This window comes from Anarrhichthys ocellatus, unplaced genomic scaffold (assembly GCF_004355925.1).
Source record: "Anarrhichthys ocellatus isolate YVR2014 unplaced genomic scaffold, GSC_Weel_1.0 scaffold8, whole genome shotgun sequence".
In the NCBI taxonomy this organism is placed as follows: Eukaryota; Metazoa; Chordata; class Actinopteri; order Perciformes; family Anarhichadidae; genus Anarrhichthys; species Anarrhichthys ocellatus.
Window position 1 is genome coordinate 8,021,645 of NW_022280038.1, and position 27,396 is coordinate 8,049,040.

The following is a 27,396-nucleotide window of genomic DNA, read 5'->3' on the forward strand; positions in this document are numbered from 1 at the left end:
ATTAACACCACTAAGAATCTCCCCAAACAATCAATGCCACAGTTCAGTCTGCACTAACAACGTAACGGTTTGATTTGCAGCCCCACTGCTTCATTTGTAATGAAAGAGATCCCACCAGCTTGCAAGAAGCCCTTTCATGTCATTTTCATGACTGTGTGCTTATGCTTGGCCGCTGTCCAAGAGATGGGGGTAACATTAAGCTTAATTAGGCTTTGATATTCCAAATATGATTTCTAAAAAACTTCTGGCAAAATATGTTGAATCATGGGATATCAGTTGCTGTGAAGGAGCCAACGTACCAGATGAATCAATCTCAGTGCTGGTTCCTCCAACACTAAACAACTGCATCCCTCAAATTCCAAAAGTTAGTTCAAAACCAAAATCTGGTAGTCTGATCGCTGAGTGTAGCGCCTGTTAGATATTTCGATCATCTCACAACTCGTTAAACACAGGTACAAATGCAAACACGGTTACTTTTGACCCTGCCATGTTTCACCGTGATTTCTCACTCGTTAAGTCCCGTTCTGTATCCGCACTGCTGCTCATCGCTGTGACGACTAATAATGATGTAATTAGAAGGACAGGACACGGGAAAGCATGTGAGTCATACCAGTTATTAGCGAAGGAAAAGTGGGTGTGCATAAGATGGAGAGCGATACATAGAAAGTGAGTGCATGGGGGGGGGGGGATTTAAAAAGAGGAAAAGCAAGAGGAAGGAAGCGAGACAGATGGTAAATCCGATAGGGAAAAGAAGCACACAACGACAGGAGTAGAAAAAAGAAGCAGGTGTGTCCAACTGCCCCCCCCTCTTCTACGCCTCTGTAACACAGGCAGGTGGGAGGCAGGACTGGAAAAAGATCAATGCAATTTGCAAAGTGCCTTCCACACAATTTCTACCTCTGGATTGTCTCCAGGCTCACGCCACACACACACCCACTTGCAGACAATATAGGTAGCGCTACCTCTACATTTGTTTACTCTGGAAGTCACAGCCAATATGCAAATGTGATGGAACAGAGCAGCGAGAGAGGCAGATGTCTCAAACAATGTTTGGAATGTGAATTACACGAATATAAACACATGGAAATGACTAAATGTGGTGGAAAGGCTCCATTTACGTCCATGAAGGAATATGAAATGCACTATATGGGCGCCTGAACATGACACCCATACGTGATATCATCCCAGAGCCATGGACATGAATCTGCTGCTGTAACAGCCCCCGCACCTCTGGGAAGACTCTCGTCAAGATATCGGAAACCTGACTGCGGGTATTTACTCCCGTTCGGCCCCGAGAGCCTTAGCGAGGTCGACCACTGATATTGAGCCAAGTAAATAGGAAACCACACATGACAGTGTCAATCCTCCTCACTGATGATATTTGTCAGAGGCAGGTGAGGAAATTCTATAGTTTTTAATAATGTCATTAAAACTTCCTACATCTTACCTATCCCATTCAGGCCAATTAGTATGATGCAAGCTGGGAGTTGGAGGAATCGGCCTCTATTTTCCCCCTCCCCCTGAGATCTCATTACAGTGTGATGGCGACGGTGTTGGCCAATCGACCTGTGCCTCCCATCTCATTCCCCTCATACATCACCGCGGCCCTCTCAGGAATAAGGGAATTAGTCTGAGTGCGACTGCAGCTCCGCAGCCTGTCCCTGCGAATGTTAATAAGGCGAAAAAGTGTGTTTGGTCAGCCGCGAGCAATGACTCCATACTCGACGAGGCAAAATCGTGTTTCTGAGCCTAAAGAAAAGGGTGTGATAAACTTGACGTGTTAAAAGCTAAACAGGCGGTGAGCGCCCTTGAGTGACAATAGCTTATTTCCTGTGAAAGCAAACATTTTTCTTTTTTTTTATTCCACTGCCACACTTGAATGGATTAACAAAGAAAGAGCTTTTATATTTGTTGTGACTCCGAGGACTTCAAATCTCTTTATTGTTATTGGACCTTAAAAGGGAATAGATATTTGTCCTCCGTCAGATCTAAATAAGTGAGGTTTCATTGAATATGCTTTGGAGATTTCTCAGTCAAAGATGTTATACACAAATACGCTGGTGAAACTCAGCTTGTTAGCGCACTTGGTAATCACATACATAGCTCCATGTCCGCCCAAGTACACAGCTCCTAGTAGGCCCGCTGCTGGCCCCCTGTCTGCCTGATGTAACTGGGCTGATTGCAGGGGCACATGAAGAGAGGCCTCGATCTCAAGACCCCATTTCACTGCTATTGATTGTCTGGGCTGACTGGAAGTGAGAGAAAATGAGGGGTTAGACTCCCTCTTTACTTACTCTTTCTTCCTCCCCTTCCTCTCTCTCGTCCTTTATTTTTATTGCAATTCTCCTGTGCAGAACAAAAGTCTCCCATTATGTCATATGTCATAAGCCACAATAGTTCAATCGGAGCAAGGCGTAAGATTATAGATCAGCATTGTTGCCGCTGCCAGCCTAATGATCAGCAGCCCACTGCAGAGCCTTTGTCGGCAGCAGAATGAGTGAGCTAATCTTGTTAATGGTCCGTTTCATTCCCGAGGACTGGTTTGTATAGACAAAGGGGTTTTAAATAGAGAGGATTTGAGTAGTGAGTCTAAACAGCGGGGCAGAGGACAAAAGCATCGACTCGTGCTTTCCTCATCTCGCTATTGGATCTAATCACAGAGGAGCCATGTTGCAACCAGCTAACAGCGAGCAGTAAAACCCAGGCTAAGGCATTCTGCGAGATGGAGGGAGGGGGGGTGTTTGCTGCAGGGAGGTGAAAACAGAAGTGGGTGTGTTGGATTTAGCCTCCATTTCTCCTACAAGTCTGAAGCATTTAATTTTCTGTTTACATAATTATTGCTCCCCTTCATTCCCTTTTTGATAGGAACAACACATTAAGCGGCTTCTCTGCTGTGCAGTTCTGTGCTAGAGGGCACCGTGTTTTACAACATTTAATTGGGTGAATACCACAGTATCTGAAAGCCATGATTAATTGCAAATGTGGGGGGGGGGGGAAACACTACTTGTTTTTGAAGCTTTTGTAGCAATTATCATTTGAGGCAATTATTTTTAGTCCGTTCCCTGCTGTTAGATGTGGCTGCTGTGCAGCAAAGAGAATATCCTCTCTTGTGTTCAGCTCAACACTTGTAATGTAATTTAATACACGAGGCGGGAATGTAGCATGCTGTCCTCAATCTGATCCGTGGTGTTTTTTGTCTTCAATCAGTCTTGTATCAGCGCAGTATTAAATCTGTGAAAAAAGTGCTCTTTGTTTAACTTGGAGATGCTTGTCAGTGATGCCGTGTGATACAGAGAGGAGGGCAAAAACCACAATAATACAGACTAGACTCTCTAATGTACACTGCCAGCACATTCTCTCTCCCAACGCGTCAAATACAGATGCTCGGTCAGCAGCTTGCGAGAAGAATATGGTGCGACTTTTCAAAGGTAGAGTTCTCAAGCAGTGGGTGGAGATACTCTGATCTGAATGGTTTCTTGAATCACTTGTTGTCTGATCTTGGCAGCCCACAAAATGCTTCAGATATACGCAAAGGTATCTGCACAAGCACTAAAAATGTTATGGTCCTGGGGTTTGGGGAATAGTTTGGTTTCCTGTTTTATTTTGGAAGTTACTCCCCTCTGGTATCGTGTTTGTTTTTTTTACTTCCTGTCTTGGCTCTGCCTGGTTTCTACCACACCTGTGTTTCATTAGTTAATTAGCCTCTGGCGTATGCAGTCAGTGTGTTTCCCTGTTTCGGTGCCAGGTCGTCTGCTTTAGTTTGCCGGTGTCTACGTTTCCCCCGGTGTTCAGCATTCATAGTGTTTTGGATAATCTCCGACCACCTGCCTGTTGTTACACTTCCACTTGTAAGTTTCCTTTTTCATTACATCATGTACTGAACCTGCTGCTCCTCAACTCGTTTCTGCATTTGGATCCTTTCTTGAACTGATATCGTGACAGAAAGTTGTTCATGATATATCATATATCAAGAGTATATTTTAATGATATATATATATATATCTACCTACCTTTCTTTCAACATTGAACTGTTTCTCATGAAATAACAGTTTGTAGTTGTCAAGGTGAAAAAGGAAATGCAAAATTGTGATCTGCACTTGTGAAGAAATGACAACTTCAACTTGGCTGTAAGCCCGCATTTAGTGACCATTAGACAAACTGCCCATAAAAGCACTTCCACTGTAAGCTTTCTGTAATTGTCGCGACGAAACACATCTTCTGAAATGGGCTTTTTAACAGACTCAGCGGAGGGTTTGATGAATGCAATGTCCTGGCTTTAGAAAACCCAGAAAGGATTTGCATCAGTTACTCAAACGACAACTTAAATCTACATTAACCACTAATGTTTTCCATCAGCGAGTATTCTGTCTAATGCATTGGTATCTGCTATAAACATCACTGACGTCAGTTTTCATTTGGATCTGCAGTAAAGAAAACACAATAGTCTTCAGACTACAAGACACAACGGCAGTAGATGTTTTGTGTCGGCTTTATTTGGGGGATTATCTCCATGTACAGTAACATCATAATGAACACAATGAGCAGACCACATCAGTAACAATTCATAACAGTACTGTCTTCATGCTCTCAGCCTTTGTTTCCTATTTTCAGAATATTAAAAATACCACGTCCTCACACAGCTTTGCAGGTAAGATAACAATAGTTTGTTTGATATTTTTATCAGCAAGTTTCTGGCTGCTGCCTGCTTAAAACTTGAAAGACAGCACATCCTAACAAATACAATGTAATTTGACAAACGCATAAAGGAAAACATTCATGAGTAAACACTGAAATAAAAAAATCTAGTTTGTTTATTCTAACAAGAACATAAAACACCCCAAAAAATAAATATGTTCTGATGAGACCTGCTGTCATCACTTTAGTTTTTAATGCAGTAACACTTCTCCCCATTTTCAGGTAATTAAATAGCTTCAGGACTTTGTTGACTTCTGTATTCATATACTGTGAAAGTGAATTGACAACTTTCATCTGATATATTTTTATTTGCCTCAATAGGAACAAGTGTACATCACTGGATGTGTGTGTATGATAAATAATGTATTAGTTCATCTATTGATAAAGTTGTGCTCACCATCTCATGTTAGCTTCATGTCTCTGGATGCCTTCTCCTTCGTCCAATCAACTGGAAATTCAGAGAAAACACATTTTGCTCGGAACCAAATGCGTTGCCCTCGTCGTCCTCTGAATTTTAGGGAATTTAATTTGCAGCCTGCACTAATAGCATCAAGAAATGCACCTGGTACATAGCTGTGGTGTTAAAAAACAAAAAAAAAAAAAAACCTGGTTTCAAACACAGACGGGGTTTCAACTGGGACTGAAAAGCACAAAGCCCAGAGGCTCCAGGCTCCAAAACACTTTAGTTCAGATCTGTGGGCCCTGACTGATTTATGGCAGGCTGCAGGCGACACACACACACACACACACACACACACACACACACACACAACGGATAGAACAGTAGAGGAAATACTTGACTAGAAAAACGCCTTGAAACTTAAGCTGGTGTAGCCCGATAATGGTTACTCACAGCCATTGCTGGGGATTTAACTTTATCCATTACTAGGTTTTACTACGTAGCAACATTATTTAGATTTTAAAAAATGAGAACTTAACTTGCACGTCTTTGAAACTCGACTTGCCGCCTAAACACAGAAACATTAAGTCTCAAGCTGTGATGCCTGAGCTGCAATTAGTGTAAAAAGTGATCTCATAACGCTACTTATCCAGAACTTGCCTTAAAATAAACACGTTCACATTCATGGGTACATTGCAAACAGGAGCTGGTAAAAGCTACTTTTAATGGTTGATTGGCCAAAATGTAAACACATATTTCTTAAGAAAACAGGGCTTGAGTTGGAGCTCACAGTTGACTCCAAGGCAACATTGTACTTCTTCTCTTGCCTCAGATTTGTCCGACTGTGAACACTGTCAGACTTTGAAACCTTCTGCATTAAAGGGATAAGGTTCCTCTGCCACTAGTTCAAAAGAGCTTATGCCAATAAGGCAAAATAACTCGCCCTGATGTATACTGACCACGGTTTGCATTCAGTCCCCTGCAGGAGAAATCTGCTGAAATTGAATGTGTCTCACACTAACACTATTTCCTCGCTGCCAGTAGCTGTAATGTAATCACTGGAAAAAATATAGTAAATAATTATATTATTTAATAACTGGGAAATCAGTTAATCAATGATGCCAGCCATCCGCTAATGAACTGATGGACACAGAGAGAGGGATCATGTAGTTTATACAACTGTCTACTAATATTCATTGTCACTTTGTCCAAGCTGATATTTCACAGTCAGGATCCATGGCTTTATTTATTTTTTCCCCTTTCATATCCATAAAGAACACATGAACAAAGATACATAGAGAATGACAGGCAGTACCTCATTAGTTTGTGTGTGTGTGTGTTTACTAGAATCTGATATCAGGTTTATTTGGCTAATTAGTGCAATGTTTCTGCCAGCAGGAAATTTGGAGGACCAGACACAACAAACACACACACACACACGCACTCACAGAGCTCATCAAAGGAAGACTCAGAGATATCAATTTGCCTACAAGAAAGCTGCTGGAAATAAGAAGGAACAGAAAGTGAACCAAGAAAATCCAAATTATTCTTATATATATATTTAACAATATAGTGTGAATTTCAGAGATAACAATAGACACAACGTCATGTCTTGTAATATGGAGTCTTGATGTCACACTGCAGGATTGACTTGGCGAGTGGAAAATCAGGGCTAAGGTTGTGTAGTGGGAACTCGGCCTCACAGACGGAGAGAATCCCAACGACAAAATATAAAGAGTCTACAAAGATAACCACAACGTTCTTTTCTTGAGTATGTAAGTGTTATGCTGCTTTCACCCTTTTACTTCAGTACATTTTATTTGCCATGTATTAGTAGCTTTTCAGAGTTAACATTTTAAAAACCTATAATGAGCTTGTGAAATACAAAAAAGTTAATCAAACCCAACATTATATACAATTACTGGAGTTAGTTGTGCTGCAGCCGGCTACAACATTGAAATGCTGCTTATGTCGCTGTATCAGTGATATTAATCCAACAGTTTAAGTACATTATTCCAACAATACTTAAAGACTTTTACATACGGGAACTCTTTTACTCAAGCAAAAGATCTGAATACTTCTTCCAAAATGGCTCATGAACTCAAATGTATTTGCGCCGCTTGGCTGAAGAGGTTAAAGCAGAGGTCAGAGAGGCAGAAACACAGGTTAGTGTGTTGAGATGATTGTGTGTTGGCAAAGTGAAATAAATGAAACGGGAGCCATGTCCTTAGTGGATGATATGACGGTTTCTGTTCTCACCAACTGCCTGTAATACCAGCTGCTGCTCCGCCTGATGGGGCTTCCACCTGCACATGTGCATATCCAAAGTCACTTTGCATCCGTAGCTTCTTTTACTGCAGATTTCGCAGCTGTCACTGCCATCATCTCACCACCCTTCTTTCCTCCCTTCATCCGTCTATTCCCCACCTCTCATCCGTCCTCTGTCACTTCCATGAGCTGTCTGTCAGGGCGACAGCGACAGGTTTAGTATTCAGACTCATGTTTTTTTTAGGCTTTTTTTTTTTGCTCGCTATCCATGCTCGGTATCGCGGAAGCAAATGAGCCACATCTCATTATGTGCCAACAGTAAGTCACTCACACAATGAGATGTGGCTCATTCCGAACAGATATGCAAGTACTACATCAGCAGTAGTTCAACGCTGGACTTCTAGATGATGTTACTGACAGTTTGGATAATGATTAGTTTTCTCCTTGTTTTTAAATTACAATGAGAAAATCTTGTGAGGAAGATAGTTTTTTTTTTAATCTAGTGTTTTCACTTTGTCGCAGCATCTGACAATGAACCAATTGGAGTTATGGCCAATAAATGAAAGAAAGTCTAGGGTTAACTGTTTTCAGGTACTGTTATAAAAAATCCAGGGATTCATCGGACTTGATTTTGTATTAAATAACATGAAAACTCCAAATGGCAACATTACTCTTGCCGAGTCATAAAATTACTTAGGAATTTGGCTTGACAGCAGACTTCAAGATTCATATTCATATTGACTCAAAATGTAAAAAAGAAACTAGGCTTCTTTTTATAGAATTAAAGCAGTCGGAGCTCGGCTGCACTGGGAGACGGAATCCCAGTGGGCACAAACCCCAGAGCCTGGAGTCACAGCGGGCTGGTGGAGCGCTGGGTCCCACCTGTGTAATGGCAGCAACAGAAAGTTTAATCTGTGCTGCAGAAGAATGTAAATACAGAAAATAGAGAATTTACCTTCTAGAAATGCCAAATCTTGAATATAATGGAAAACCAAAGGAGAAAAAAATATCACTCTAAATCAACATTTGGCGTCTTTTCAACACAATCTTCCTCCTAATAGCGCATTCACTTCATGACCTGATGGGATGCATATACGTCTCCTCCAGATTCCTGCAGCATGGGTCATTTCCACCACTACATCTCGCCTCTCATCAGTAAGCTTCATCTTATCAGTGACGGAGCAGAGGTTGGAGAAAACGGTGTTGTCGGCTGCATGTGACTCAATAATGGATTCAGATGGAGGGAGTCGCGCGCTCTGCACCACCCTTGGTTATGAAAGCTCCTCACATCCTGCTGCCAAGGGCGTCCCTGTACCTCCCCTCCTCGCTGCTCTGATAGGTTCATGCCCCCACGACTCTTCCACAGATGAAAATAGATAAAATCATCCAGACGTGGCGTGAACAGCCAGTTAATGTTTGCCACACACTGATTCTTTCAAAAAAGAGGCAGTGAGGGGTTTGTGGTATATTCTTTTTATTTTCTGTTTCGTTGTTATTCAGCAATAAATTTTTCTTTTTTTTCTTTTTTTTTTTTACATAAAAAGTCAAACACCGAACAGAAGAAACTCCCCCACCTAAGAGAGCTGTTTTGGCTTGTGGGTTGTTTAGTTTGTATTTATTCACAGGGACATGCCAGGTATTTTGGTCGTGAACTTATCTTCTCCAAACTCTTTTCCAACACATACTTCAGATTTATTTGTCCTTCAACTGGGCAAGATTTCAAACACAGATGCATCAGTGAAGTTGCGCGCCGTAAAACCAAAACAATAATCTGAAACGCACTGAAACACTCTTTTCAAGCTGAGGGGATTGGCAGAGTCAGGTGAAAATTATCTGTTTGTTTTTTGTTTGACGAATTACCAAAAAAACAACAAAATAGGTTGTATGTCAAATCAAACTACATATACCGTATGAATGTTTACTGATCCGGCACCCCAATCGCAAAATCTGTTTTCCGACATGGACCTTTTTTGCTTTCGGTTTGATACAGTTTAAGCATCTCTAACCAGTTGATTGAGGTTAGAGAAAGATGGCGGCCATGTTTAAAAGAAACCAACCTTGGCTTTTGAAGGCAATCTGCATGCAAACCTGTGTCTGGTGTCGAAGTCTGTTATTAATATGTAAACCCATCCATCCTCCACCATCTCCTCTCCAAGAGTTTCTGTCATTGCATCATGTTTTATTTTTCCTTTGTGTATTGTACTTTTTGTTACTCGAGTATTTATACAAACAAATCTATTACAAAATTGAACCATATTTCAAGAAAATCTGCAAAAGAAAATGCGAACGAATTCTTGTTTCCATGCACAACCTCCGTAGAATAAGTAGCAGGTGGCAAGATTTATTTTTTCCACTCGGGTTTTTTCAATTTGCAAATTGAAAATGCACATAAAAACTAAATAGAGCATTTGGTCTTTTAAGGCAGCTTTTCACTTATAAAAGTGAGATTTTGTATTAGGATTATAGAGAAAGCTTTTAAGAGATCAGTCTATCTTTTGAGATGGTGATCCACTACATTTAAAGTAAAGATAAGCAGGGCTGATCAGTAATGGATTAGTTACAAAATAAATGACTAGAAATAAAATATGATTGTAAAAAAACGAAAAGAACTGAAGGCAAGATTCTGAGGGCCATTAACACACTGACAGCTGTTTTACATCTGGAAAATGTGGCACAGAAAAAAATCTGGTTGTCAGTTTGCTCATGTTTTTCCTTCTCCCTGTCGAACACAAACTAATGGCACTTTAGCGTTAGCTCAGTCTTCTGCTGCCATCTGGTTATGAAGGCAACATTTCAAACTGTCTCTCTGATAACACGTTGCAGCAATAGGTGCTAAGAGTTATGGTCACTAGTTCACTGGCAGGCCTATATTTTGATAAAAGATCACATTGGCGAGGACTGTCGTGTATCAATGAAATACATTCTAAGGAACTCTAAGTGTAACCCAGCCACAGCAACAGTCTCTGGAACAGTTAGGAGTGGCCTTTAATAGCAGTGAAAGTGTCATTTAGCAGAACAATAATAGTATGTAACCTGGAATTGCTTTGTAATTTTAAGTTATACTTGGACCTCAATGCTGGTCACTCATCTACCGTGAGCAATTTGAATTGTGTGGAGGTTCGTCCCAGAGCGAGAAATCTCTGAAAGCCCTCAGTGGAATTAATCGCCGTGTCGGTGGTATTGACCAACCACCCTTTCAAGCCTCTGCAGATACATTATGGGGGCGAAAATGTTCCTTTAACGCGACTTTAATCCATGCCGACCGCCTGGCCCGAGTCCTTTTTGTCTTTGTAAGTGTGGCCATTATCTGTGATGTTCAGTAAATGCCCAACAGAGAGTACAGCCAAGGGTGAACTGCCTCTACTCTCACGCATAACAAAGTGAGCCGTTTGTATGAGTAACTGGGTTGGCGTTAATTCTTTCCTAGCTGAGTCTCTGCTCTGCACAGCTCAGCTCTTCCTTGCATGCTGAACTTCTGCATTTAAGCCTGCTGTTGTGCATTCATTGGCAGATATTATACCTACACTGCAGAGAGGGAGTCCTCTTTTTTCTTTTTCTTTTTTTTTTTTTTTTTCTTCTCTGAGATCAGGTTTGTGGGAGAGAGATGAGAGGAGTCCACCATACCCTCTGTTCCTCTGTCAGAACTACTGATGATCTGTTCAGGAGCACTCTGCTATGTATTGTATATTCACGCCCTATTTTTGATATAAGAATCTTTTGGAAGACAGATTTATAGGTTGTATTGATTCATTTTTGGCCACTAAATTGCAAATAAAACTGCAAAACAAGCTGACTGATACACAGACCTGACGTACACTATTATCACATTTTAACATTAAGTTGACTCATCGATAAGTCGATCAACAGGAATAATAATTGTCAGCCTCTTACATGTGGAGATTTCCTGATTTCCCCTGTTTAATATCATATTAAACTGAATATCTTTGAGTTTGGACTGGGATGGACATTTTTCACAATTCTCAAACATGTCGACCAATTGATGCACCTTGAGAATAATCGGTGTATTAATACGTTGTGTGTAATAATCGTTACTTGTAAGTAACTTGTTGTTTTTTTTACTAGACAATAGACACTTATGTAAACATCCAGCAGACGCATAACATTATTGATTATTTAATAATGCAGCTCTTTTCAGAAATACTACCAAAATTGTTGGTTTATTTACACTGTATGTTCATGTATTTATAGTAAAACTAGGGTTGATTGATTACTGTAGATATACAGTACTTCATATTATGACTGGAGATTTGTGTGATGTTTTTGGCTTGCTGCCATTATGCCTAATTAGGCATGCAAGACGAAACTAAATTAGTCTTCATGCATAAAAACATGAGGTTGCAATTTAATTCCCACACATTCAGATGTTCTGTTCAAAATGGACGAGTGGGACATCTTAAAAAAAAAAAAAACTATTTTTTATTTTTAAATACTGCTGTCGTGACTATCTGTGAGACTGTGAGCCATACATGCAACATAAAACCAAAACAATGAGCTAAAAGATCCTAAGGGCCTTTTCTTACATGCGGTGTTTTCAGGCCGTGTTATGTAAGTAGCAAATGTACTTGCACCCATCTGGATACCCATGGGCGTGTGGGTCCTAAAAACGTGGTGAGGTCAGGCTCATTGTTGGCGCATTGCTATCTTGACGCAGCAGAAAGTGACTGAGCCATTGACCAACAACAACTGTTAAACTGCTGCTAAAGTCAATGGTGCAGTGTTTTCCTGCTATTCAAAGGACACAATTCATATAGTAAGATGTGCCTACAAACGCATACACTTGTAATTAGTTTCCGAATCCACGATTGGGGGCCAGAGTGACCCATTTTGATTCAATGTTAATGTTAAAAACTGTTGAAAAATGCAGCTGTAAACTCTTGAGAAATTAGAGATGAGATCATTAACAAGAGGCTAACAATGTCTTAATTCAGTTCATCACTGAGCTGTGCTATACTCCATGGTACACAAATGATTAGCTCAGTTCTTCATAAATACAAAGCTTTTTGCCTTCCTTTTTTTACGTATGTACATGAATTTGTGTAATGTGCATTGGCTGTCTCTGTGATAGCCCTGCTCTTAATTCTGAGATGGATCCTTGGATGCCCAACGACCGTGAATGTGGCTGTTAACCACGGCGCAGAGTGGAATGATTCCATTCTCACCACCCACTGGAAAGCAATCTAGGGCCGTAATGGGAAAGTCAAATAGCAAATCTGTGGATATAAGCATGTCTCAGGAAGGCACGCGTCAGCAACAGGCTCAGTTAAGCAGTGAAATAGTTTAGTTGGAGGTCACAGGATCTACAACGAGGGAGGGCAGTCTCCTCCTCTCAGCCCCATGTGATGTCTGGTGATGTGATGTGTAGGGGGAGCAGAGGCAGGACCCGGAGAGGAGAGATGGGAGAAAAATTGTGCTCAAGAGTTCATACAAAGGCACAAAAAGACGGAGGAAGGCGCAGAGGTATTGGTGAGATGCTTTGTATATGTCAGTGGGGAGAGTTTGTGGGGGCTTGAGATATTTCCAGCAACAACGGCGCATGATAGCAATCTGTAGCATCAATGGTGAAAATCAGATTTTGATGTCACAAGAGGATACGTGGAAAAATCCATTTCTACGACCACAGGAGAAGGAAATGGAACAGAATACACTGCAGCTATACTGCTCATCTTTCTGAGTTTGTTTTCTACTGTATAGGATGTGAGTTACCACTCCTCTTCAGTGATATGGGATGCTTCCCACTGTGGTTGTTGAACAGCAGCGCCACATTTTTATTCTCTTCTCAATCTTATTCGGGAATGGAAAAGCATCACACTATCAGACTTCCTATTTATAGTCGGAAAAAACCACTACCTCTGAAAACAAGAAGTTCTCCTCTCAGAGAGCATATCTTTTTACATTCAGCTCACATCTGTGACAGAAATGCATGTACAACAACATGCTCTAATTCTTAACAAAATGTTTATATGTAAAAAATACATATAAAATCTAAATATTAAAGCTCAATTTTAAATCAGCAACAGAAAGTTTGCAGAGAGTCAAGGCGGTCTGGTATCAGACCCCCGGCAACGGTGTTTACGCTGGCTGACTTTGAGGTAGTCTCCTTTACTCAGTGCCCTATATTGCTGTTAAGGGTCCCTGTGGCTGTCATATCGAGGCTTTCATCATACGGGAGTGGGCATGGTTTCATCTAAAGTAGATTGGAAAAACAATAAAAGCAGCAGCAGCTAGCAGCTTGATTTAACATTTAGATTTAGGGGAGTTGAAGACGAAAATGATCCTTGCCATTTAGAAATCTCACTCAGAGCTTAATGAAAAACTGTCCAAATCAGGTAAAAACAATACCCAACAAAGCCCGACCCTACCTGCAGACATACGCTGCAAACTGCAAGTTAAAGTGTCGTGAATTTCGGATCGAAGTTTGGAATCAACGTTCATCTTGAATTAAAGTTGTGTGATATTTAACATATATGTAATGCAATAAATCAGTTAATTTTAATCTGAGCTCATTTTAATCCAATTTGACCACGTGATTATTGTTACTGATATTATTATCATAAAATCTTCAGTGTAGAGTTGTAGTATGCCGATGGATATTTTACTTTCACTCTCACAAGAATAAAATACTGGAGGCAAGTTGGTGGTTGTGTCTGGGCGAGAAAGTTGTTGAAAAATGTGGGTCTTAAAAAGCATACACCACCCCCGCCCTAGAGAAGCCCCCTCATCTTCGCTAGTCATTAGTTCAACAGACAGGCGGCATAATGCTGATGGTGGTGAAATGATAATTAGAGCTGGAGATAGATTGAGTCAATGTAAGTGTAATTAATTTTTAAGTGTGAGGTTTATTAGTACAGAGGCAATCAGGCTCCTAATGAGGGCCTGATAGAACTTCTTAAATAGTGGAACCAGTCAAATTAATAGCTCCAATAGCTTCTGGCACGGAACTCTGTTATTATTTATTGCACTCATGCATTCCTTTGTATATCAAGCACGTTTTTTTCCGAAACACCAGGGTGAGAATTTACACGGATACATTGTGTTGCTTTGGTTTCATGAACTAAAGGGAGACGAGCTGCCTCACATGCATTACACACACATTGAGATGTCACACTCACGCACCCTATGTGACTATAAATAGATCCTTCAGCCCATTAAGGCTCATCTTTCAAATCGTGTCATTAATTAAGCCTAGAAATACTTAAGTAATTTCTCTTTAATGAACTTGCTCAATTAAGTCTGCCCTCTTTTTGGTTTAATCCTCCTCACTTTAAGCACTGAGTAACTACTGTTCCTCACTGCACTCGCTCTTCCTTTTGTCCCGTTGAGTAAATTCATCTGCCAGCTCTCCTCAACCTTCCCCTTTCCTCTTTTTGTGCGTTTGTCTCGGCCATGTTGATGCATCGCACCCTGTGCACTCGTGGAACGGATCACAGGCATTTGCACCGCCAGCCAGCTTCCAACAAAAGGCGGGGAGACGGTTGTACACGCGTGCTCTTACACGTGAACGAGCACATTGATAAGATTGTCAATAAACTGCAAAATAGACATGTGAAATGTCACCTCGTGAAAGATGCAGGTAGCCCTGTTGGCAATCAATAACAATATGCATATTACAACCTAATTGTATTTATATCTGACTGAGCAATATGGCCTGTCAACGTTAAAAATCTTGAATTTAGATTGTGACAAATAAGTTGGCCTTAATTTCTGGTTTCACACAAGACACCAACAGGTCTACTGGGTGAAGGTCTGGCTTTTTAGAACCACCCACCCAACCTAATCCTCCTCCCTTTGCGGACTTTCTCATTCTTTATACTACATCAGAGGTCAAGGCTCACAATAACATGGATTACATATGAATTGTTTACGTGGGTTACAGATGAATTATATTGTTGCTTGTTATGTGTGTGTGTGTGTGTGTGTGTATGTGTGTGTGTGTATATATATATATGTATGTATGTATGTATGTATGTATGTATATATGAATATGATCCGGCACTTTAGGGATGAGGTCTAAACTAGGTGTAGATGGTCAAAGTGTGTGATTTCAACAAGAGAGACTATGGTTTGCACCCCATCGGCTGTCAACACTGGTTTATTTAAAGCAGTGAAGCGCTGTGGTTGCAGATTGCAAGCCACCTAATCATGGCTAATTTTAAGCCTTGATATGAGTGTTTATTTCTGCTGTAAAGTTGGGCATTTGAACATGCGGGTCCATGGGGATTGACTCACTTTTGGAGCCATCCTCATGTGGCCGTTTGAGGATCTGCAGTTTTTGGCGGTGCAACACGGTGAAAGGACTGGTATTTTTTGTCTATGCCTGGTGCCTTGACCTTACCAGCAACACCAGGCACTTATTAAATACAGAGAAGAGAAAATGTGAGGCAGCAAGTCCAGGAATGCTGGGATTCTATCCCATTTCTTTTGAGTATAGCACAACAGTAGCTCGGGTGGTAGAGCAGGTAGTCCTTGACACTGAACTTCAGAAGTGCTCCTGGGGTGAGCTCATTGCATGGTAGCTCTGCCACAATTGCGTGTGTGTGCATGGGTGAATGTGTGGATTTGTAAAGTGCTTGCACTCTTCTCGGAATAAATGTGATCTGTAACAGCAATACATTTACCTTGGAGCCCAGCTTGTATATCTACGTTAAATCTGTTTCATCCTTGTGCTGTCCAGTACAAGCAAACTTAGTGATGAACCCAATAAAGAACAGATATACTAGTCAGTTCAGTTTTGCAGGAGAAGCAGCTTCACGGCTGTTAATTTGAACCAACATTTCCACATTTTAAGTTAAGTCTGTGTGCCGGACAGGAAGCACACTGTGGGCGTGTTACTAAAAGTGGTCCCCACTAAACATAGTCATTGGATCAATTGTTAATTCTAACATATTAATAAGTTCATCTTTGGAAAAAAAAAAAAACACCACTGTGGCCAGTCTCGCTTTCACAAATGTCTACCCACGGTGCCGCTTTATCTCCAGCACTTAACTCTGATACTTTAACACCCACATGGAGAGGTGATAACCACTTGAAAAACTAATTTCACATCAGACACTTTCAGTTACGCAAAATGAATTTGAGGAGGACAGGTTGAGTTTTACAGTTCTGAGCTGTGTATCAGGTGATGTCGGTAATAGTGAGGTGCCTCTTCATAGGTGCACAATATTACCGTTTTAGATCTTGAGATAATATTTTATCTGCTTGCTCCATGACACTCCACATCTCGAGTACACACACACATACACACGCACACACACACACACGCATCCAAATATAAAAACACCATTTATAAACCAATAATTCAGAAATACTTCTGCTGCTGCTGTGATATCCAGGATATGAAGACAAACTGAACTAATATATTTCGCTCTTTCTCTTTCTAGCTTTCTGTGAGGAGGGATGCCGGAGCGGCGGGACCTGTGTGTCTCCCAACACATGTGTCTGTCCCTCAGGATTTACAGGACGCCGCTGTGAGACAGGTGAGACCCGAGGACCCCACCTGGCCCCTCACCTGTACGGCTTGTTCAGGTGTCCCACCCTAATTACAGCTCAGCTGGAGCATGATATTGTTTTTTTTATCGAGTTTCGCAGTGACATCAAAAGGAACGGTCATTAGGTCGGTCTGAGGGCTCGGCAGTGGTCTCTCTCTCACTCACTCACTCTCTCTTACACACACACACACACACACACTAACACTTATACACACACACACACACATACATACACATTTTCACGCTTCATCTCTAAAGCCCTGTGTTTTAAATTGGACCCAGGAGAGCTGTAGAAAAGGACAGATAATTCCTCTCACCACTCCTTTCTCCTTCCTCTTATCTACTCTTCATTTTCTCTTCCTCTCCCCCTCCGTCTCTTCTCTCCTCCAACTTAAGTCTCTTTCTCCTTTTCCGTTCTCTATTTTTTTTTTCTCCCTTCTCTTCTTTTTTCCCCTCTCCCATCCTTCCTCTCCACTCCTCCCCCTTTTCATCCCCTCTGTCTTCTATAAACATTTCCTCTTTCCCTCCTTCCTTCCCTCTCCTCCATGTTTTACTATCTTCTCATGTGCTCTTTTCTTTATCTCTTACTCTCCTCTCCTGCTTTTCTCCCCCCCCCTCTTCCTCCCTTGTCCTCACCACTCTTTCTTCTCCTGTATTCTTCTCTCCACCTTTCTGTGGTCCTCTCTTCTTCTCCTTCTCTCTATCCTCTAGTTTCCTCCCCTCTCTTCATCCCCTTCCTTCATTTATTGGTCTCATCTCTTCTTCTTCCCTCCATCCTTTCCTTATCCTTTTCTCTTCCCAGTCCTTTTCCTCCTCTCTTCTGTTGTCTTTCCCTATTCTCTCTGCTTTCACCCCTCTTCTCCTTCCCATTCCTTCCCCTCACTGCTTCCTCTCTTTGTTTTTTCCTCTTCTCCCTCATCTCTTCATCTCTCTCTGCTCATTCATCCTCTATCTTCCTCCCTGTTTTTCTCTGTATTCGCTTCCTCGTCTCTCCTCACATCCCCTCTATTCTGTTATTAAGCCTTCTGTCTCTGCGGTCTCATTTTACAAAGGTACCAGCTCTCATGGTGCACCACAATTACAGGTCAGCTATTCACAGCATGCTGCCATGGTTTCCCTTTAAATACCAGGTAACACTTACATGTGCACATTATTGGAGACATAAGTCAGTCTGGATGCAGGTACTCCTGTCAGTCCTAATAACTGTTAACGTGTAATGCAGAGGAAGACTCTGTAAGTGTGTTTGCTGCAGTCCCCCTGGGATACATTTCCTGTCTTCATCCAACGTTTGTGTCTGTTGTGGATTATGCTCTGTTGCACCAGTCATCAGCGAGCTGATCATATTAATGGGAAACATGACACAAATCACTTATTTCATTGATATTATGGCTGTTACTTTCTGCATACTTTCAATACAAATAAAATATGACTTCATTGCTGTCACAGTTGCTGGTAATTCTCACAGCAATGATGACCAAGTGCTATTTCAAATTAGAGGTTTTAGAAGTTGGAGGCTTTAGTTTTGCAGATGTTCCTTTTACTGAACTGGAGATGACATGATATGAGGAATGTGTGTTTGTGTGTGTCCAACTCCTCAGTGCTATACTCTACAAAAAACATATTTCATATCCAAAACGTAACATTTCGACCTTACAACTTGGCACCGACCTTGCATTTGTGCAGGTAAATTGAATATTGATGCAATATTACTAAATGCAGGATTGGAGAAAAAAACATTGCAGCTGCAAAATCATTCTGTTGCTTCTCTTTGAACCACTTTAGAGGGGAGGAAAAATATTATGCAAAGAAGAAAGAAAGATGTGTTTAAGTGAGGCACAGAATGCAGCTATCCTCCCCCCATAGGAAGTAAAGTATGGACTCATCATCCCGCTAATGAGGCTCCTCCCCATGGCCCTCTGGCTGCTGCCCGAGGCTGCTACAGATGTGATGCCGTGCAAAATCACTCTGTCTCTCTGTGTCTATATCTGTACCTGGGTGTCAAACTATGTATCTCGATATGTACTGTACATATCATTTGCAGAAGCTACAGACGAACAGGGTGTGATTTCTACTCGCTGTGTGCTTACATCTGAGCTAGATAACATATCAAACAAAATCCTCATCACGTGAAGAGAGAGCATGTCTTTTATGTCAAAATAGAAAAGGATCCACGTTTAAAAGAAAATGTACATGTGCTTGCTTCCGCTGAAAACTTGCAGCTGAAATATTGAACGCAGCTTAAATGTGTTAAATTGCTGACCGGTAGGTGCTTCTGAGATGTGTTTGTGTGAAAGCAATCTTTCTAAATGAAGCTGGCAGAAGTTGAAACGCTGAGAGAGTTTGAAGAGAAGTGAAAGTGCTGGAAGAGTTCTAAGTTTCTATGAAGCATCAACGGTACGGTGTATATCAGAGCCGACTCTTTATATATCCGACACATGCATCATTTACATAACTGTCTTGTACTGTACAGTTTAAGCAAATACCACTATAGTAAAAAAATATACATACATTGTATGTTTTGACAGTGTAATGTAAGTAAAATACTTCGATGTCCTCAAAGTGCTGTCAGGGTTGGTGTAGTTTCACTCGACGACTTTTTTCAGGCATCATATACGAGCTGTACAGAAGGTTCTTGTTTTAACTCGACATGTTTTCTCTCAACCCGTCTCTGCACCTTCTCGTGTGTCTCCACTTCCATCTCCCTCTCTGCTGCTCTTCCTTCCTGTGTAATGAAACACATCGCTGCTCCACCGACTCCTCTCCTCTGTGGTGTACACTGTAGCTCAGTGGGAGGTTAAGAGCATCTAAATATAAAGTCGATCTTTTCACTGATCTTTTCGTCCTCTCATTGACCCGCTCCTCGGTCCACTGTTGGATCCTTGGGGTTTATTTTATCAAATGCTCAAAACGGGATCAAAACACTGAACAGCTGACCTTGCTATGAACTCCCGGTTCACACATTGTGAAGTGCATACTGCTACTTTGTCAATAAGTCAATGTAATGCTCGCACTGTACAATACCTGGTTGGGTTAGAGTTAAACCATTTTCTAAAGCACAAGGGGCCACATGTTTGCTTCAGTATGACTGATATGTTAGACAGTAGAAGCAGCCGTTCTTTTTCCGATGTATATGCGGTACAATGAGCCTTTTGAGGTTCAATCAAAGTGCACTAAACACCAGCTCTTCAAAGTTTAAAACTGAACTTGATGTTCAAAACATCGAAGTGTAGAGTTAGATCAAGCTCTGAGCAACATTAAAGGATAGGTTCAGATTCCGCAAATCTATCTTAATACAATTCTCACGTACAATATGTATGTTGAATTTATTCCACCTCTCTATACTGTCTGTGAAGACATCTGCTCCTACTGTGACTCCAGTGGAAAAGATGGGAAAACAATCAACACTCCTGGTGCGAAACTGCTTGAAATGCTAAAAATATGCCAGAGGCTTAGTCTTAGTGAGGCAAATGATATGTGTGGTTGGATAACTTCCAAATGTTGATGTGCAGGTAAAAAGATGTTCAAGTTAAACCTAGGCTGTATTTGTTTGAAAAGTACAAGATGCTTTCCAGGTCGTTGTGTTAACAGCAATTCATTGATTTATATTTTAGCATGTAGCTAGGATGTGCTTTGCATTGAAATATAGTCATTTGAACACTGTTGAAACATGTAACTTAGTGTAAATAACTTGTATTTGACTTGCAAATCCCTAAATATATACCTACTAGCAATGCCAACCTTTAAAAACCCACACACACCTAATCTCCTTCCTGCTCTTAGATACTGTATCGTGTCAATATCAAGTTGCTGTAGCAAGAAGACATTTCATATGAGATAAATGTAAATTAGTGAAGATGTCGATCGTTTTATGGTCTTGCATGCATTCATTACTGGTTGCTTGTGGTCTGTGGTCACTTTAACTGCTCCGTTAAACCAGCAGGCTTCTAATTGAATGCACATTTACTGGTCACAGACTAACCAACACAAACCTTGGTTGTTGTTTCTGTCCTAAGACGCATTACTGTTAATGCCCCTTGTGACATTTTCCGTGATGATGTTCCAGTAGGTTAGTAGGGCTGAGATCAGGGTGTGAAGCTTGGCAGGCTAGCGGATACTCCCAAGAGCTTGGGGATTATTTTAACTATGCGAGGATTCATTCCCATTTCCTCTGTAAGCTTAAAAAAAAGCTCAGTTCTTCACAGTCCAGGCTGTCATGAAAGTCTTCATGTACGCCTGTTGGGAAAATCCACAAATGGGGCAGAAGTAAGTGCTAAGTGCTCACGTTTGCATTGTAATAGAAGTAAACAGAGAGGAATGTGTTCTGCTGTAACAAAGATTGATGGTGTGTGTGTGTGTGTGTGTGTGTGTGCGTGCGCGTGTACTCGAACCTATTGTACTTTATACCACAGGAAGGTACCTGTCCACTTCACTGCCACAGACGAAGAGAATGGAAGGCTGTTCACACACACTTCTACGCCTACACCAGCTAACAAATGGCTTTATATGACTGTTGAGCAACAGGAATTATTGTCTGTGTGCGCATGAAATGAGGTCTTTCTAGGCGGATGTTGAACGGGGTTTTGAACAACATGTGCTCTCCTTAAAAAGAGATCCAGAGTTCTGGTGGACTTAGTTATTTTTATGCTTGCATTTGGTGCAGTGGATTATCGCAGGTTTGGATATTCCTTGGCCCGTTTTCATTAACATTCTGAGAATACTCTCACGGAGCGCATGGCTTAAACATTTCGAGCAAGGAGTCCTAGTTTAGGATTGATTTAGGAAAATTCTCAGAGCAACTCTGTGAAAGGAATTGACAGAAACTCATAGTATAGTATAGTATGTCGAAAAATGTAATAAAAAAGTCATAGGATAGTCGACAAATTTCATGAAAAAAAAGTAATTGTATGTTCAGAATTGAATCAAATAAAGGCATAGTATAGTATGTCGAAAATGTTTATGAAAGAAGTCATAGTATAGTATGTTGAAAAAAAGGTGATGGTATTCAATTAAATTTATTTGTATAGTCCAAAATCACAAATCAGCCTCAGAGGGCTTTACAATCTGTACAGTGCACAGCATCTTCTGTCCCACCTTTGCCTTGGAAAAGGAAAAACTCTCCCAAAAAACACATTAAACAGGGAAAAAAGGAAGAAACCTTATGGAGAGCAACAGAAGATGGATCCCTCTCCCAGGATGACCAGAAGTGCAATAGATGTCATGATGAATGAACAACATAATAGATTTACAACACTGTCAATGCATATGAGGTAAATGATAAATAAAATGAGATTAGTAAGCAGAATAATGATTGAACAATGACCACTACTACAGCAATACTGGCTTTAGTATAAAGCACAATCATGGAAGTAGGTTACCAGTCAGGTGAGCATACATGGATGTGTGATGTGTGGAACATCTGGAGCAAGGGGAGAGAAGGGGGCACTCCTGTCATGTCAGGAACCACACCAGGTCCAGGTGTGGCTCATGAAGCTGAGGACCCGGTTCCTGCAAGACAAAGAAGAGCCAGTAAGCACAGGACACAGGGGCATCTAGTGGAGTGACTCTTTTGACATTTTAATGACATACTATACCATGACTTCTACATTTTAATGACATAATATAGTATTACTTTTTATAACATACTATACTGGACTGTAGTGCTTGAGTCCGGTCTGAAAGACCACTTGATGAAGTTGTGTACTTGTCTTGGTCTCATGCCTGGTTGGATGTTAACCTTTAGCTCTACATTTACAGCAGATGAACAGTGTAGGAGTCATAGCTGTTTTTCAGTTGTTTGGCAGTTATTGGGGAATAACTTTTAAAGGACAGCTTCAGGTAAAGATTTGTCAGAATCAGTTCATTTCAATGGAATTGACACAATCAGTGATTTCAATTATTGTGTAGAATTCAACTTTGACGAACTTTGCCACACAATTTACTGTTGTTGTCCATTTGCAAACCATCTTGACAATCTTTAAAGTCTGCAGAGGAGCAAGCTCGCCCCTTTGTACCTGCTGTGCATTAACCAGCAGTAACCAACGGTAGTACTGTATGTCCCAACAATAATTAATACCTTTCTGTACTCATCTTGGATGTGCAAAGTCAACAGCGCTTCTTCAGCAAATGAAACGCATGCTGTGTTGGGATCAGATGACTGGCAAGTCAAGAACATTCCACTGTATTTAAAACAAGACTTCTTGTCCTGTCTGTGTTTATCCTGATGCTGTATTGTCCAAGTTACTGTTCATACACTGTGCACCCAGTATAGATTAAAACACCTCCAGATACTGTTGAAGCTGGGAGTAGGTAGTATATCTGCATAGTCATTTGTTGAAAATTGTTTCAAATTCAGTGCTGTAGAGTACAGAGTCAACTATTTAAACACATGTCACTTTATTCTGTAAAATACAGGAAAGCCAGAGATAGATGAAACAGGGAGAGACGGAGAAATATATTTATTTTACAGACACGGTGAGCATTTCCCTAGGAAGATGAAAGAAGAATATCAGAACCTCCTATGCCTAAATGTAATTAAAGTGGTGGCATTTTGTTGTAGCAGTGAAAAACCTCTCAGTCAGAATGAGTCACGTTGCATGAATTATGGACAGACATGTAGGACGCAGGGCAGAATTATTGTTATTAGGAAGGCTGGCAGCACTCACGCCTGTTTGTGCACTGTAGATGTTCCAACTGGGCGTTGTTTCTTGCCTTCCTTACAAAGCACGAGGAAAAGAAACATCTTTATTTGTTTGTGCAAAACAGGCAAGTGTTTTGCATGCGACTACATGCTGAAGGTACAGAATTGAGTCTCAAAACATGTGAAAGTAGAAAGTTTGTATGTCAGCAAATTAAAAATGAATGGATAAATTAACAAAAAATCTTTATTTTGATGGAATCATTGTGCCATGATCCTACTTTGCACAAAGCGTTGACGGCAAGTCATTTGAATAGTTACACACGACAACAATATACAAGTTATTTAGAAGAGCTGCCGACAGCTGTTGCCGCCGCAGTGACCAATGGCTCTCATGCGGGGTTAAATAAAGTGTTTGCACACAACCCGACAGCTTTGCAATCATCAATGTCAAATGAATATAATATGACATAGATAACAGAATTATTATGACATGCGTGTCATTTTCTGCTCATTGTTTCTTATTTCAAGATGCTGTCCATGTTATTCTCTGAAACTCTTCAGTCTAAAGTGTAGACTTTCAAAGTCAAACAGCCACAAAGTAATTCAATACTATTATCTGATCACAACAAAGCGGTTCTCGTTGGTCTAACTTGTTTTGTCTCTATTCCTTTCTTTTACAAAGGACTCATTTTGATTTGGACTCATTTCTGATCATTGTTTTGGTTTGTGCCACAGTCTTTGTTCTTTCATAAAGAAATTACAATTAAGAGATGAAAAAAGCTCCAATACGAAAGTAAAAGTAAAGAAAATGGGACAGACTGTCAGACCGGCAGCAGGACATCTGGCGTTTAGTCACATGTTCCAATGGACACGATCGTCTGTGTTTGAGGAGTGGAGGCCAGAGAGACTCTCGTGCACTCGCGCTGCACAGCACTGCTCTTTTGTTGAAGGGTTAGCTGCTCTCAGCCACCAGTCACCTCTAATCTTGCCATGTTTCAGAGGGATGTCAGAGAAGGAATCTTCTGGTGTAGCTCTGACCCGAGAGGCTGACAGAGGGCAGCCCTCCCGGCCGATGTCACGTCGTATTACCAACAGCACACCAGGCTAACGACACAAACACAACACACAATACTCTCTTTTATCTGTGTAGAGATAAATGTGTGTGTGTGTGTGTGGGGGGGGGGGGATCTTAAGACGGGTTCTAAGGTTTTACAACAGGGCTGGAGCAACAGAAACACGTTAATAGCACAAAATCAGAAGGCCAGTTTGTTTCTTTGTATTGGATGGATGGAGAAACTGTAGTTCTCCAAGATGCTTTTATTCTCCCTAACGTTTGCAACTGTCTGCCTAACACTCAGATTTGTCAATAAGGAAGATGTCGCTTCACTTGTATCTTTGGTTGTACTGCTTTGAGGGACTACATTGTTACTTTGTACCAATGCTTGCTGGTCAGGCTACAAACTTCTGCACTTTTTCTTGTTAATTTGCTTTAAAATGTCCCACCTTCAGCAACCGCATGAGAAACACACAGGCATAAAAGGCAACGAGCAGTCCCTAGCTACCTTTCCTTGTTTGCTACGGTTCACATTTAGGTGATAGAAGTTGTGACTGAAGGTCACGCTTTAACCATCAGAGTGTGTGCACAGGTCGGGTCTTACAGCCAGAAGTGAGAGCGCTGCAGATGAGGAGCCACATCATACATATTGAATGAGAGAGACATGCTCCCCCGAGAAGGAGCGAGGACTGTAACGCCTCTGGGCCGGGCATGTGTATGCACGCCGCACGCCAGAAACAAAGCAAAAGCCGGAGAAGAAGCGGCAGAACGAGCGAAGAGCATAAATAGAGAAGTGCAGGAAGGAAATATCTCCGCTGCCAAATGGTTTGATTTCCAACAAGACTTTGATCCCCGCTGTGGCAGACCGGCTGCAGAGATGTCGGCTGTCTAATGTGGGCAGCCGCTGAAACGGCTCTGATTGGATCAACCTCCACTGTCGTAACCAGCACAGATCGAAGGTCACGCAAACAAAGACACAAATAAGCTGAAGTTTCAGGTTTTGTTGCTGGAAAACTATTTTAGACTGATGCTGATGCTTGTGTGTGTGTGTGTGTGTGTGTGTGTGTGTGTGTGTGTGTTTGTGTCCTCAGATATTGACGAGTGTGCAGAGGGCCTGATTGAGTGCCACAACCACTCCCGCTGTGTCAACCTGCCCGGCTGGTACCACTGTGAATGCAGGAGTGGTTTCCATGACAATGGCTCCTACGTGCTCGATGGCAGCTCCTGCATCGGTGAGCATACATTGAATTGAAAACATCCTCATCGCTGCTTGAAATGCCAGCCCCCCCTCATGATCGCTCTTCTACGTGATCACCAGATAGACGTTCTTTGTCTCAATCCTCCCCTTTGAAAATCTAGCGTGTAGACACGAGTTCAGACTATGATGTAACGCACGGGTGCACGTGCTCTAACGTGCCATCCAGCAGACGTACAGACGAGGCTAATCGAGAGCGAACCATGCAGTGTGAAAACCAGATTTTGTGCCATGTGCCCGCCCACAAAGCCAGAGAGGCAGAGTTAAAGGCGTAAATAGAGAAACACTAAAACAGTGTTGATGATGCTTAGAACAAGAAAGTACGGTGTAAGTCCTAACTGTAAAAACAATTATTAACCTCTGCTTTCTATATGATGTATGATAGCATGGGATCATAATTATTCATGCATTCATTTGTACATCATTTTAATACAACAGTTGGTGAGTGTGGGGCTAATGTTACATCATACACTGCTGGGTAGCGTGTGAATTTTTTATATATATATATATATACACACACACATACACATACACATAAAGAAGCAGAAAGAAATCAACAATATCTCAGCTGAGTTTACTCTTGCTGCTGCTCTCACTCCCACACTCAGATATCTGCTCTGCTACTCTCGTCAGATAAAAGTTCTCAGGCGGCTGTGAAGAGATGAGATCAACTCCATGCGCTTCTTGCACTTGGCAAGTGGAATTTTTTAAATAGCCGAGTTAGTTAGTTAGTTAAGACAGTTTCATCTGATTTTGGCACTTTTGTTAATCTTGAATTGGTTCCACTTCGTCTTCACTGGCGCATCAGTTTTACTGATGATGTCATTTCCGATTCTCTGAAATGTCAAATGAAAAGAGAAGTATGTCATGTCGTGCATTGTGCTGAATGTTTCACACCAAAATGTGATTTAAAAATAAATTTAATCGGAAAGAAATGGGGGGAAAAAATAATGAATTTGTTACACCGTTTTTTTTACGCTGCCTGACAGATTTTCTCTTGTAAATCCGCTATTTGTTTTTATTTTGTTGAATCGTCTTGTGTGCACAGAGACGCAACTAACCCAATATTAACATGTGGAGGTAAAGAGCTAAATACAAACTGCAGACAAAGTACTGACAGCGTCTGGTTCTGAGGACAGCTACTGTATCTTAAACATGGTGCATCATTAATGTTGACTAGAACACCACAAAGGAAGTGGCAGTGAGTGGTATTTCATTTTATTTCCAGTTTTGCAGATTTGAGCAGCAGCTAAGCTTCTTGCATGTTTAAACATCATATGGCTCACACTGTTTATCATACTATAACATTATTTCCACGCAGGTTTCAGGTCTAATTACAGAAAATGCACCGCATCAGTCAGTTTGTTTAAACAACCTGCTTGAGCTCGTATCCTAAAAATAGGTTGCATGATATTAACCATGGCAACCTTTATAGTTTAGCATGTAACTGTGTTCATTTGCTAATAATAATAATAATAATAATAATATAACAAGTACAGATGCTTACTGATTCTTGGCACTGACATTACCTGAACAGCACGATTTTCAGGAGCTCAGAATCTCATTATCAGTCAACAAATC

The 27,396-nt window shown here is 41.1% G+C and overlaps 1 protein-coding gene across 3 annotated transcripts in view; it reads left to right on the top strand.

Moving 5' to 3' along the window:
• Positions 1-27,396, top strand: part of LOC116384004 (protein kinase C-binding protein NELL1) — a 233,874-nt gene that overhangs the window by 190,978 nt on the left and 15,500 nt on the right. For 2 of the 3 annotated variants that reach the window (XM_031848251.1, XM_031848249.1), the window contains exons 15-16: positions 16,762-16,857; positions 25,652-25,792. In XM_031848251.1, coding sequence (XP_031704111.1) covers positions 16,762-16,857; positions 25,652-25,792 — 237 coding nt within the window. The remainder of the gene's footprint in view (positions 1-16,761; positions 16,858-25,651; positions 25,793-27,396) is intronic. The other variant, XM_031848250.1, reaches the window with a different exon arrangement.